The sequence below is a fragment of the Anopheles maculipalpis genome, chromosome 2RL, assembly GCF_943734695.1.
Source record: "Anopheles maculipalpis chromosome 2RL, idAnoMacuDA_375_x, whole genome shotgun sequence".
Lineage (NCBI taxonomy): Eukaryota > Metazoa > Arthropoda > Insecta > Diptera > Culicidae > Anopheles > Anopheles maculipalpis.
Genome location: NC_064871.1, coordinates 63,983,811 through 63,997,894, shown reverse-complemented (window position 1 = coordinate 63,997,894; position 14,084 = coordinate 63,983,811). Strand labels below are relative to the sequence as shown.

Here is a 14,084-nt window from a genome sequence, read left to right as displayed (position 1 = left end):
TTATAATCTGTAAAGCTGAAAGGGAGAGAATATGCACAGAGAAAAACAGTTCATTTGGTCACTTTCTGGATGCTGGAAAGAATGGAAAACAAGTGAAAAAAGGATTAAAGAAAATGCTAACATTTCTTTGTGAATTGAAAAAAACGTCAAAGATGGTTGCGTTATAAAAAAGGGCAAACAGGCTGGAAGGTGGAAGAGGCTTCGAACCGGACGAACAAACAATGACTGCATCGCTTTTGATTATAATGTAAAGTTGTATAAAAAAATATACACACGTATAAATATATATATGAAAAAAGAAACTTAAACATATACTGGAGCTGGAATTGTTCAAAAAGAAATTCGAGGTAAGATTGTTAAATTTATAGCAAAGGAAGAATTTGCGTCCTCTGTCCCCGCCCTTTTCATTTACCATGTTTAGCCAATTTTAATTACTTTAATGGAGTATCTTTTACTCTCAAAGATTTTTTCCCAAATCATTCAACTATGAATACATCTTCTACGTCTTGGCTTAACGACCTTCTCTAGGTCACGCCGACTATCTAATGGTTAACTAGACTTGTTTTTACCACGTAGTTGGATATTCAACCTCACTACTGGAGAATGGTCCTCAAATAGGATTGGAACCCCAATCCTGCCGTGTGAAGACCAGCGCTGCTATCGCCACCACCATCGAGGCGCCCCGTTACAAACATATTGGCACCATTTATCGGGCGGCCCTTTGTCAAATAGACAGGACCTTAGCCATGGCGATTTCATGGTCCTGATTTACCTTCGATATAGAGTTGAACGAAAACTTTCAAAAACATATTTGAACGGATAAAAAATAGACGGAAGATCTGACCTCTGCATCATCGAAAACGATGGAGCTACCAGGCGATTGGGTCTCAAATTTCTTCGTCAATTTTTACTGCATTTGAAGGTATGTACAATCCATGGCGGATCTTCCTATCTTTCTTAACCCACTTAATACAGACTAAATATAAAATTTTTAAACCATATCATTACAGACGGCTGCTTTCTTCAGGACTTAGCCGGCGGTGGATTCCATTCAAGTGTAGATAACTGTGCCATCAAGCTTCCTAATCACACTTCCATCTTTTCTGCCAAAGCAATAGCCATTCAACTAGCCTCCGACGAAGGATTTCGCCACAACAAACCCAACTTAACCGTTTTCTGTTGGATTCCGGATCATTCCGGAATTCACGGAAACGAGGAAGCCGACCAACTTACCACAACACCCTTTCCCTGCGAGATATCATCCGTTTTACCAACACCGTAGTCACCCAAAACTGGAACACCACCTGGCACAACCTAGACCTCAGCAACAACCTCCGCCTCATCAAGCACAACGCCGCTACATGGGAAGATATCGAAATCCAGTGACGAGTCCTATGTCGCCTTCGAATAGGACATACACGCCTGACCCATTCCTACATTCTTACATTTCCTACATTCAACAAATCCAGTACTCCACCCTACAACTTCTGTGGCGTTAACACACATCCTCACCAATTGCCAAGGATGTTTTTGCTGAGGTTTAAAATTCATAGTACGAAAAACCAAACGATTACAGTTACTATTTTTACTATAACCGACCCAAGTCAATTGATAGCGCTACACCATAAAAAGGTATGATACAAATGGCGTTATACAGTACGTTTAATCGTTAGCATAGAAGATGATCATATGGAAAATCATGAAACAGTCGGTTTGTGCTCTAGAAACATATACTAGTTACGTGTATGTTTAACTCCCACCACTGTCTGCATTTCGTACTGGGCCGTTTAGAATGAACGATCGATGCAAAAACTAGCACTAGTTGCGATGATTCCAGTTTGCAGATGACCATCAAGAAGTGAACATCGACTCTAGAACCCGAACAGCTCTTAGTGCTACTATACTTATTAATTACCAGTGAAGAAGCGGCATTTTAGTACTCGTACGGATGCTTTTGGATCAGTTTTTCCGAACCAAGCGGTCACCAGCCCTCACCGAAAGTTTGCGCTGCGGATTAGCTTCCGTAGCCGACTATGAGCGACGCATGTGCGAAACGGCTGATAGCTCTGTCGTCGACTACTGTCGGGGCGGAGCAGCCAGCGAACGAACCGTGACACACAATCGTGCTGCCTTTGATCGGTTGATCATACGACCACGGTGCCTGCAACGTATCGGCGGTAGTCGTTCGCTGGAAGTGACATCTTTTGGTATCAGCTACCGCATGCCAATCGGAATTGCTCCCGTTGCGTTACAATGTCTCGCACATCCCGAGGGTGAGAAGGCTATGGCACGGGCGGCCCGTACCTTCGGTGTCCCGTTTGTGCTGAGCGTACTTTCGAGCGTATCGATCGAAGAGCTAGCGGAAGCTGTACCACGCGCTCCCAAGTGGTTTCAGTTGTACATTTTCAAAGATCGAGAACTAACCGAATGTCTAGTACGTCGCGCGGAAAAGGCGCGATTCCGGGCGCTTGTGGTGTGTGTAGACACTCCGGCACCGGGGTTGAGCAGAACGGAACGGCGGAATCCTTTAACCCTGCCAGCGAAGGTAACGTGCGCCAATTTCGTTCCAAATGGCAACGGGTCAAACGGAAACAGCAAGGCTAAGTCATGCTCGGCTAGCGTTCTGGATTACGTACGCAGCCAGCTTGATCCTAGCCTCGGCTGGGACGCAATACGATGGTTAATGAGCATCACGACGCTACCGGTCATTGTGAAGGGCATTCTTAACCGGGCCGATGCGCTCATTGCCGCAGACGTTGGCGTGCATGGATTGATCGTGTCGAATAGTGGAGGTCGCCAGCTTGATTATGCACCTGCTGCGGTAAATATAGCAATATACTTTGTAATTGGTTTTATCGGTTATCTACTAGAGGGATCAAAACGATCATGCCTATTGTAAAGCGAATTTAAATTAAAATAATGAATCTTAATATTGAATTCCACAATGTTTCATTACAGATTGAGGTCCTACCGGAGATAGTGCATGCCGTTGGCCACCGTGTTGAAGTTATGCTAGACAGTGGTGTCTCTCAAGGTACGGATGCTTTTAAGGCTCTAGCAATTGGGGCGCGCATGGTATTTGTCGGCCGTGCTGCCGTGTATGGACTGGCAGTAAACGGACAACGAGGCGCCGAAGAAGTGCTGGACATTCTCAAAACCGAGCTCGAGTCTACGATGCTGAATGCTGGATGTGGCACCTTGGCCGACCTCACGCCACAACACGTCTGTCACGAAGCACAGCTCTACTATCCTTCGATGGCAGATCAGCTGCGAAGATCTTGGCGACGAGAAAGTTTTCGCAGCGATCGGTATCGATCACGTGACAGACAGAGTAACACAGAAACATGCGGCGGGGAAACAACTCTGCCGGATGCAGACCGTGATGATGTCGAGTGCGTTGGCATACGAGCAGAAAATGTAGCAGAACGAGTAACATTTCAGCAGCGTAGCGTTGATACGCCGATTCGAGACGGACCAGTATGTCCGGAAGCAAAGCATTTCTTGACGAAGGTAGCACCAACGGTAGCCCATCCTCCATATCGGAACGTTCCGCTGCAGCTAAGCGTTCCGCGTGGAATATTCCGTTCGAACACAAACAATTTGTCGAAATGTAAAGGCAATGCTACCGCATCAGGGTGTCCTTCGGAAGGGAATGCAAAAACGGCTAGAAGCGTCATTAATAGAAAGGATTTTTCATCCCGACGGGTAAAATCACATTCGATGCATAATCTAATGGTCGTAGAGGACGCAGAGCGAAATTGTAGCAATTCTTAAGGTATGCGAATAATACTAAAGCATTGATCGCATCGATAAATCGAAAAATCTTTCAAACTATGGTTCAAAATCTCATAGTTTTTAGCAAAATAAAATACTGCAAAGCAACTATATTTTACTACATATGATATGCAAGGACATCGTACCATCAACTCCGTCAAACAAATTTCATCTGTTTCTTTCTTTCGTATTTTGGGCGTCAAACGAATAACTTGTTTTGCGAGAAGGTTTTGTCCTCGCTATTTACTAATGCAAAAGCTTTTTGGATGATGAGATCCCTTCAACGACAAAGTGTCTTGGTACACGAGGTCTGTTGGAGGCCTCTTCGATGAACGAAAATAAATAAGTTTAGCAACCCTGACGGCCAAGTTGCGTGTCAGTGAAAGGAAAAATCGTCAATAATAGTACAATAATCAAAACAAAAAAAATGTACTCAGGATTTTTGACTGTGGTACTGGTGTGACCCGGAGTTCCATGATCTACCCAACTAGGTCACGTCGGACGTCGGAATAGCTATACTTGCTGATATCACGTAGTTGGATGGTCAGTCACTACGAGGGGAACGTTCCGGATGGGATTTGAACCACGGTTCCACCGTGTGAAGACCGGCGTAACTGTCGCCTTTAACATCCGCCGCCTAATTTTCAATATCATTGGTATTGTTGTTTAAAGTTTTTATGAGGCTTTTTAGAATTTACTTCTCTTCTTATCACGGTGAACTTAATTAGTCTCTAGTGGGCTAATCATTTAAGGAGAGCAGGTCAGGACAAGTTAACTAGTAAAATCTATCTACAGTCAGAAAACCTAGGATAATATATTGGCAAGAGATGACGCTCAACCGTGAGTGGTTTAAGGAACTATTACACCAGGGCGAGAACGCTAAGATATTGTAACGTAGGATAGATAAAGCCACCAATTAGCACATAACGTACTTGTGTGACCTTCCTATTACGCTTCCCTAAATGAATTTCCGCTTTGTACGCGCTTGAATTACTTCAGTATTTGATTGACCGTACGCTAAGATGGATCAAAACCACTTACCGCTTGCTGCTGGAAAAGGCACAAATCCACAAAGTGATGTTCTACCACTGGTAATAGGACCACTCTCCATCACAAATACAACAATTCAACAACATTCATCTACGTATCTGACAGCAGCAAAGGTGGCTGAACGGTTTAGAATTCCATATCTTCATACACTACGATCGCCTCTATCGATAGATGCATTCGATGGAGGAAATTTTGATCCAACGATGATCCGGTGGATTCAAGTGTTCCCGTTCGTAGATAGTTCGATGTTACGTTCTTTGGTGAGACGAGCAGAATCGTGTGGTTTTAGTGCGTTCGTACTGTCCTTCATGGATCCTTTCGATTCAGTGGCGAGCATATTTGACCAAAAGCCTGACATTTGCCACATACATTTTCCCGATTTGGAATCTATGAATGTAGATGGTGGTTTGCACCGATCATGCCACGTTAAATCATTGTTCGAACTGAAACAGTTTGTAGCTAAGACTATTCAAAGTGTTCGTCGTTGTACTGAAAAAGCAATCATCGCTCACATGCCAATCACTCAGAAAGAGCTAATTTTCGAAGCTATGCACGAAGGTGTTGATGCAGTTTGTGTAGCCATTGATGAATATATGCCTTTTACGAGATATGTAAGTTATTTTTTTTAGAGATGGCAAATAGAATGTAACTCGTACAATCAGTAAAATGTGTCCTCTTTCTATCTCATCACAACAGCTTGATGCCATTAAGATGATAAAGAGCTCTTTTCCGAAAAAGATTCCTGTATACGCGGATGGGAGTAGCTTTACCGAAGAAGAAGTGGTTCAACTCATTGCACATGGCGTGGAGCGTGTAATGATTAATCAGCCAATTGTATGGGGTTTGACGATCGATGGATTTGATGGAATAACGAATGTAATTAACATTTATAAAACAAAGCTTTTTAATGTGCGGTAGTTTTTTTAGCATCTAAAAAAGGAAAACTAACTTAAAATTGTGCTATCAAAATGTGGTGTTTGTTTTCGGATGCTTTCTATCACGCTGCTGTACGTACCCACACATATTCATGTAATCGATTTTTATTCGTTTTAAATTGAATCTTGAAGAGAAGATAATATATGCAATATGTTATAATTAAAGTAGAACTCTGTCACACTACACGCTGCTTTTGAATGCTTGCATCAATAAAATTACCAATTCCATCACACATTTCAATTTGCAAAATCTCATTTCATAACACGATTGAAACGTTTTCACAGTCATCCAAAATTCAGTGTCGGGTTTCTTGTTACTTGTTTGATCGTCTTCCAACACAGTGGAGGTTTGTTTGTAATATCTGTGTTTATAATATGCCCGTATGACTTAACTGCTCCATTTCTAAACCATCAATTTCTTTACTGATAAATTCAAAAGCGATTAGCTGTATGTTTAATGAATTGCTACATGTGCTTGTGTTGAACACAACTTGCAAAATCCAATATACAAAACCAGAGGTATGTATATTTGTAATCTAAAACGTGAATAAATACTTTCTGTTTTCCCCTTAACTGCAATAGAAAATGTTGCTCAAGCTATGTTTTATTTCTGGAGACAATAACATGGAAATTATGTTAATGCAAAACTTGCCACACGATTCAAGTCTAAAGAGCAAACAAGGGGATAATATTGATACCATTGAATTCTTCATATTGCAGCCAAGCCAAGTACATCAGCTTGAGACCACAACTTCAACCTTTTCAATGGCGATTTTTATAGTAGCTCAACCTAAGCTTGTTTCTCTTACCTCAACAACCATTTTATGTGTCCTTTTTTCTCGCAAGTCCGTAAGTCGATTGGCCCATGGTACGCATGCCAATATCTTGAATATTCGAAATAATTAAATAATGTCACGCTACCTGCTGATGTGTCTATGAAACAAATCACACCGTGTATGTCCTTGGGAAGATGTCCGTAAAACTCCGTAAAAATAATCTCATTTTTAAGACAGGTCCGTAACATGACCGCTTCTGTCTTGAGCTAGATGATGTGTGATCCAACTGTAAGTACAGCAAAAGAAAGAAAAGAAAGCGGGCGCCGAATAAGTAAAATGAAAATAGTAGACAACAAAATCATTCGTACACAGTATTTTCAGGAGTTGGGTACGTATTAATTAATTGAATTCAATGATTGATTAATGACGAACTTTTTAATACACATTCAGTGGATATGCAGCTACACGAAATAACAAAGAGAAAGTGATTTCATTGTTTTTTTTTGGCTATTTATGCATAGCCGTTTACGTAGCAGTTTTTGACGAACGACTACATCATTTCATAAAAATGAACTGAGGCGTATTAAAAAGTTTATCATATTCATAAATAAAGGATAAAAATTCTTTAGGAAGATCGCAATACAATAGTTGCAAAATTTAACAGGATAGATACTGAAAATTGAAAATTAAATATATGTATTAATACAAACTATGTGGGATAAATACCTCGATACATATCATTTTTGAAATTGGATACAAAATGGCGAACTGTGATAGGCAGCTCTATCTCAAACACGTGTTATATATGAGCAGTTGTGCTGTGTTTTGCCACCCTTTATGCTTGAGAGAAGTATGGCGAGAATGGATATTGCTTGCTGATTCTGTCGATGTTAGGACACCACCACCAGCAACGGCGACGAGAATGGTGTAACTTATCGTTTTAAACATTGTGTAACGTTTCCCAAATTTGTTGGAAAAGCGTGATGTGTTCAAATGCACTGGTGTAGAGCCAAGAAGATGTTCTGACACGCACCCTCGACAACTTTCTGGAGACATTCATATTTAGGGATTGTAACGGTGCCAAGAGATATTAACAAAACAACCACCATTCATCCACATTGCACGCTCAACTAATTTCATCGAAAGTCATTCGCTCTGGAATACAACAGTTATACATGAAGAAGTACAGCATATACAGTCATTCCAATTACCTTTAACAGTTATGCCGGGGCAGGGTGAGGATCTATACATAGCACAAGTCTGTGGACAGTTTTGGTATTTTACGTCAACTAGAACTTCGTTAGAGTAAAAATTTACCTCGATCAATTTTGCTTCGATCCACCAAACATGGTACAGAGGCACGTTGCATGCATGTGGACACACACAACGTTAATAATGCAACAGGATATGGACTGATACTGTTTCTCTTTCTGTTTTTTTTTTTGTCACGATGTTTGTCCTGCGTAACGAAGAAGCATAAAGGATGTACATTCATGGCTTCCCTTAAACCTTTTACTTTGGAAATATGAACTAGGCATCAAATTACCTCGTCTGCAAGTCCTACGTCAGGTGTCCTATCAAGATCATTCATTCAAACTGCATAACGATACAGATGGCTATTCTAGCGAGCACTTGTCGATATCATAAATGCCTTGAAGTTTACTAGTTTGAATTTAAGCAAAAGAAGAACATAAAGAGTGAATCGTTCGTGTAACATTATCTTAGGAAGTTCAATAAAGTAGCTATTAGTGCGTTAGTTTCGCACAGCAAACGATGCCACGATAGCAACAACAAACGTTCCTACAAGCATTAGCTGCACTTACCGTGACTAGCTATTCGTAAGTTAATAGTACGTGGGCAAAACAGACGCCTTACGGAAAATGCCATGTGCGGTCCGTCTCATCCGTTCATCATTAACACTGGCTTTAGGAAGCCACCTATTGCCAGCATTGGGCAAGCAGAGCACAACATGATACATTGTGGTCTTTTACAAAATTTGTAACCTTGTCAGGTGTTACATACACAAGGATTGATACAAGAACAAGGATTGATTCAAAAGTAATTTAATAAATCTAACAGCGGACAAGTATCCATGAATGAATGGATTCAGAAAAATGGTATAGACCGAGCTACGAATTGTCGTTTGTAAGTGATTTTTTTAACAGAACACTAAACTAGATTCTGGTAGAATTATTAACAAACTTATTTTAAAACTGCACACTACTTAAACAGTTCGATCTTGAGTATGTATGCATAAATAAATACCTAGAATAGGACACAATGCTAAAACTAGCGCTATCTCGATTTAATCACGATCGAGTCGTAGCACATTACACACACAACACGCAATTTGCAATGTGAAAAAATAAATAAATAAAACATTAATAATTTAATAATACAGTTGAAACGATTGCTTACCTTACGGGCTAGAAGATTTTGTTACGATTGTTTAGATATCGTTTATATTGGGCTTATTAGGACGTGTTTTGTTTTTAATGTTTCTATTCTTAGTAGAGATACCTCATATGAAGGAAAACGATTCTGAACGAAGAATTTTACATCCGACGGCACTACTGCTGGCTGCTGCAAAATCACTCACGGTAGCTGCATGAAGAAGGGTGATCTTTTAGTAGCTACGGCTGCGACTACGATCACGATCCCGCTCGTTACGATCTGTGCGATAAAGTCGAAAGTGGCATGTTAAACATCTTTGCAATAATTACTCACGCTTGATTTCCTTTTTATCTTACCGCGTCTGCTATGACGATCTCGCTGACGGTTATCATAGCGATCAGACCGATCCTTATAATCTCTATGATCACGCCGATAGCGATTACGATCTCTGTCCTCTCGTTTGTTATTGTAGCGATCGTCTCGCTCTCTGCGAAAAAGGAAGGATGGATAAACACATTAGGGCACTATAGATTAAACGAGCTATTTTCCGTGTTGCTTACCGTGATTTGCGTTCTTCGCGCTTTGGATTGTCTCGTCTCCGACGGTCATCGTCCTTCGAGCGGCGCTCTTCGAGATTGATGGTATTTTTCCTTCTCGCCTCATACATTTCATCAACCGCTTTACGTAATTTAGAATATCTGCATGATGATTACAAAACCCCCGAAGGATAATTTAGCATATATTATGTTTTCATTCATCAGAAACTTTTTGTAGTTTGTCATATTTTGGCTGACCAGACGAAGTTGTGAAAAAACGGGACATGTTGTATTAAGAAGACATGAATTTATGTTACATGTGTCTTTAGTTTTCAAAATACAACAAAGCAATCGTACACAATTTTACTTAGATGTTAAATGCTGAGCTCGTATTTAGTTATATTAGAAACATTCCGAAGTACAAGACTTCTTTTACCGCAATTGCAAATACCTCGATCATAGATCGTTTAACTTTTATACAGGCCTGCTGCGAAACTCAAACGGAAAATTTGAAATAAAAACAATTAGAAAGGACATCCAAATACCGAACAATTTGGGCATTTCCATGGATGCGAAGGGATACCAACTTTGGTTAATAAGGTACGTCTGGTCATACTAGTCATGTTGTTTTTTTTTCACGACTACATGCAAGAAGCTCATTATAAAATGTACATACCCTAGATGCTGTTTACCCGTAAGATGGTCATCAATCCTTTGCTGTGCATCGCCAACAATTAGAAATGCTCCGCACACTTCACAAACTTCCATTTGTTTTTCCTGGGAGGCAGCAATTTCCGCCGTTACTGACCATCCATTTGATTCGTGCTGCTTTATCAGAGCTTCCTTTTCTTCCTTCAGCTGATCACATTGCTCCATTAAACCCTGTACGGGGAAAGATACATCAAGCGTACTGTACTGTCTATTTTACTATTAACCAAACCGCAATTACCTGGGCCTGCTCGACGTCTCCTCGTGTGCCGGCTTCTTCCGCATCTCGCACGAGTTTATTGATCCGTTCGGTTAGGGAACTGATTTGCTCCTGATGCTTGGGTGCGGGCCGCCCGCCTTCCGTTTTGCTGTTCATAAGTAGAAGTCTTTGCTTACCTTTCACAATCTTACGGTCCACCTCATTGATCATGTTGGTGCAAAACCTTAAAAAATCTTCTTCATACTGCGTTTTCTTGCGACAAGGTTTTGCTTCGTCAAACAAACGCTTCGCTTCGTCGTCGTGCAGTTTAGTGCATTGGCCCAAATCGGCACGGGTATTTACAAATAGGTCGTGGGGACAAAATTTTACCAAAAAGTATGAACAAAACTGAAAAGAAAACAGACAGACACACACACAGGAGGAATAAGAGCGTAGAAAGTGAATACAATTATTGTTGCATAGATTGTTTACTTTGTACCTCTTCATCGGTCCACGACACTTCTTTCGCCGAAGCAGAAGGGTCCAGATTACGGTTCCTTCCCATCAGCTCGTCGAGTAATTGGCGAGCAACATCGACCATGATGAATATGCGATGATAACACAGAGACTGGCACTGGCACAATAACTTACAAAACAGGGATTTTCTTCCACTCAGTACAGATTGCACGTCACCAGCGCGTCTGTCGCTTGGTTAAGGTCCAACATACGCGTTTAACTAGAGCAAGTTTTGGTGTAAAACAGTCGAGAAAATTGGGTGAGTAGCAAAGGATGCATTAATTTTATTCACCTGCAAAAAGAACACTTTTGACAGAAAATGACGATGTCAGGCAAGAATGCCACCAATGCAGTGCTGCCAGTTATGTTGATTTTTTTAAGAACTCGTATTATCTATTGGATCGGTTCGTTCTCAAGTCATATGAAAATAATGCGAAAAATGATTATTGTCTTATTATTTCACGCTTCCATTTAGAAGAGGTCGAGCTTAGTTATTTATAACGAATAATTTATTACATTCGAATGTTGCGTTTCTGGATGGCATCACTGATTCTGACATCGAGCACCATTGACAGCAATGACAGCCATGCTTTCTTGTGTACCATGCGTTTGTGTTTGGTAAATCGGCTCGCAGCTGGAATCACAGCTATTCCGAACGAATTTGGAATACTGCAGAAAAAACAGAATGAAATACGCGTCTGTAAACTCAAAGTGTCCCTCGTACACGGAAAAACATATTTTATATGTTGGAGCACATACCGGTTCATTTAAACGTGAGTATTTATGAAAAAAAAACTACCAGTGCACCTTGTTTCAACCATGCTGTCGTGTTTATTTTTGCTACAGGAATCGACGCATATGCCGACGATCCATTCAAACAGCTCAATCTTCAACCGATTGATGTGTTGAACAAAACGTCCAAGATTACCTGCATGGAATTCGGTAATGCCGACCGGACCGAGTTACTGATCGGGCGAACAAACCGTTGTGTGAAGGTATTCAACTGTTCTAAAGAGGAAAGCATATCGAACTTCGAAATTGGCACCAGCGAAGTGGTTGGTCTTGGGCGAAGCAATGGATGCATTGTGGTTGGATGTACTGATGGAATGGTACAGATCGTGAAGTATCCTGAACCGATCAAATTTAGTGTTGGCGAAAATCTTTCCCGGTTACGGCTCTGTCCCGAGGATGAGAATCGAATGGTTACCGGTGGAAAGCAATTGAAGCAGATCATTAAACTCTGGGACTTGGAGACGCAAAAGGTTCTCTTCCAGGCTAAAAATGTTAAGAAAGTGCTAGAATTGGAGCAGCTCGTGTGGGACAATGATGTGGTATTTGTAAACCGAAATCTAATCGCCGCCTGTTCCCGGCATGGATATGTTCGTTTGTACGACACAAGAGGACCTGCGAGACGACCAGTTCAAGATTTCACATCAACCGATCCTGATGGTCAGCTCGCCTTCTCTTGTTTGGCATCGCACGGAGATTATCTTTACGCTGGCACGACCACCTTTGGAGCGAGAGCATTTGATTTGCGACGAATGAAAAATCATATTCATGTGTATAAAGGATTCAGCGGGACGGTTACATCGATTCGGGTTGATCCGTCCGGAAACCACTTGTTTACGGGATGTCTCGATCGATATGTGCGTGTGCACCATGCTCACAAAACGGCTTTAGAGTACCGATGCTACGTAAAATCGAAACCGACACAGGTTTTGGGAATTGAATGGAAAGAACGTACCGAAGAGAAAAAGCGCCATGCGGACGACATTACCAACGATGATAGTATTCAGATACTGTCGAATGATGATGCATCCGATCCAGAATACGATGAAATGTTTTCCAAAATGGCAACGGTCAAGTAAGTAGGATAGTATGTAGTGTGAAAGGAACCGATACATCTAATTGATTGTTCTCTTACAGCGAAACAACTGCATCAGGGAAGAAAAAACGGAAGGCAACCACGGAGGTGACCGAATTCCAGCCTGTTAAAAATAATCTAAACGCAGCAAACAACAAGAAAGTGAAAAAACTTAAATAAAGTACCGAAGTATCGAATAAAACGTATCTCTTAGTTACCATTCGCATTACTTTGATCCTCACTAGTGATGGGTAAGTTATCATTTGTACCGGAGTTGGCGTTGGAAAAAATTGGCGTCAAATATCAATAGTATAAAAGATACACGCAAAGCAAAGTACCCCATTTCTAGATGAACCAAGTCTTCCAGTTGATTTATTAGCCCAAACATATTTAATGGTGTGTCAGGCGCTTTTGTCCCATGCGAAGGGGTGGTCTCCAAAGCAGACGAAAGGGCGACTCCAAATGTTGAAGGATAAGCGAAATCGATTGGGAGGACGCAAAATAAAGCATGGTCAATGGTCTTATCACAATAAAATATTATGAATCCAACTTAATAATATTTTGCTAACTTCACAATAATAATAGTCACAAAAACAGTACAAGGAAACTGAAACTGTGGTGTAGATGAAGATAATGATGTAATAGAAATAAATGTAATAAAATTCAAATATATTACATAAACTGTAATAGATCGTGTTTCCGCTTATCGTGCGGTTCCTTAGTAGGTGCTGTTTATTTTCTTTTTTGGTTGCATTTTGCTATTTCAATTTTTTTAGTATCATTTTACAATCATAAGCTTGACTGCTTGTCATGTTCGATAGCTAAGCTTTCCTCCAGTGTCAAAAAATAAACCGAGTTTGACATCCCAGGGCACGATACGTGTTAACCCGACTTTAAAGAACAAATACTTTTTTTTGTTTGGGAGAATGCGGAGACGACAAAGGAATTACTTCGGAGTCGACAGCGATTTCGGTTTTGAATCCTAAGTATAAGTTCCCATTAGACTCCAGTTGACTCCGGTGCTTCAGTTGATTTCGCAGAACAGAGGTAATATTGTAGATTACGCCGAAAATACCACCGTTATAAACTCCGGATTGCTCTGGAGTTGAATGGATTCACGAATCCATTCCGAGAATCCACGAATCCTTCACGGAGTTCCCATCACAACTCCTCACTTGGTGGTTGCGTTAGGTTTTCGGATGCCATTTTATTTGACTAAGTTTCTCGTGCGAACCGTACGAGGTATTTAAACTCTTCCATTGTTTATCGTTTAAATTTACATATTTTGGCCGACTGCGTTCCTCACTTGTCTTATGACTATTTTTACTTTCT

The 14,084-nt window shown here is 40.9% G+C and overlaps 5 protein-coding genes across 5 annotated transcripts in view; 3 read left to right on the top strand and 2 right to left on the bottom strand.

Annotated features, from left to right (window-relative positions):
* LOC126556283 (histone H1-like) overlaps positions 1-14,084 on the bottom strand; it is a 591,209-nt gene that overhangs the window by 67,432 nt on the left and 509,693 nt on the right. The window lies entirely within an intron of this gene.
* Positions 1-14,084, top strand: part of LOC126556056 (rab11 family-interacting protein 4B) — a 314,228-nt gene that overhangs the window by 202,530 nt on the left and 97,614 nt on the right. The gene's annotated exons all lie outside the window — the stretch shown is intronic.
* On the top strand, positions 1,917-3,774 carry LOC126567360 (uncharacterized). Its single transcript, XM_050223586.1, has 2 exons — positions 1,917-2,821; positions 2,959-3,774. The coding sequence occupies exons 1-2, from the start codon at positions 1,949-1,951 to the stop codon at positions 3,772-3,774; spliced, it is 1,689 nt and encodes a 562-aa protein (XP_050079543.1). The 5' UTR covers positions 1,917-1,948.
* Positions 9,120-11,051, bottom strand: LOC126556203 (luc7-like protein 3). Its single transcript, XM_050211430.1, has 6 exons — positions 10,872-11,051; positions 10,415-10,780; positions 10,142-10,347; positions 9,490-9,627; positions 9,286-9,416; positions 9,120-9,208 (listed from the first exon to the last, which is right to left on the bottom strand). Exons 1-6 carry the CDS (start codon positions 10,971-10,973, stop codon positions 9,162-9,164), a joined length of 990 nt encoding a protein of 329 aa, XP_050067387.1. The 5' UTR covers positions 10,974-11,051; the 3' UTR covers positions 9,120-9,161.
* Positions 11,570-12,756, top strand: LOC126556172 (WD repeat-containing protein 74). Its single transcript, XM_050211394.1, has 2 exons — positions 11,570-11,661; positions 11,735-12,756. Exons 1-2 carry the CDS (start codon positions 11,574-11,576, stop codon positions 12,754-12,756), a joined length of 1,110 nt encoding a protein of 369 aa, XP_050067351.1. The 5' UTR covers positions 11,570-11,573.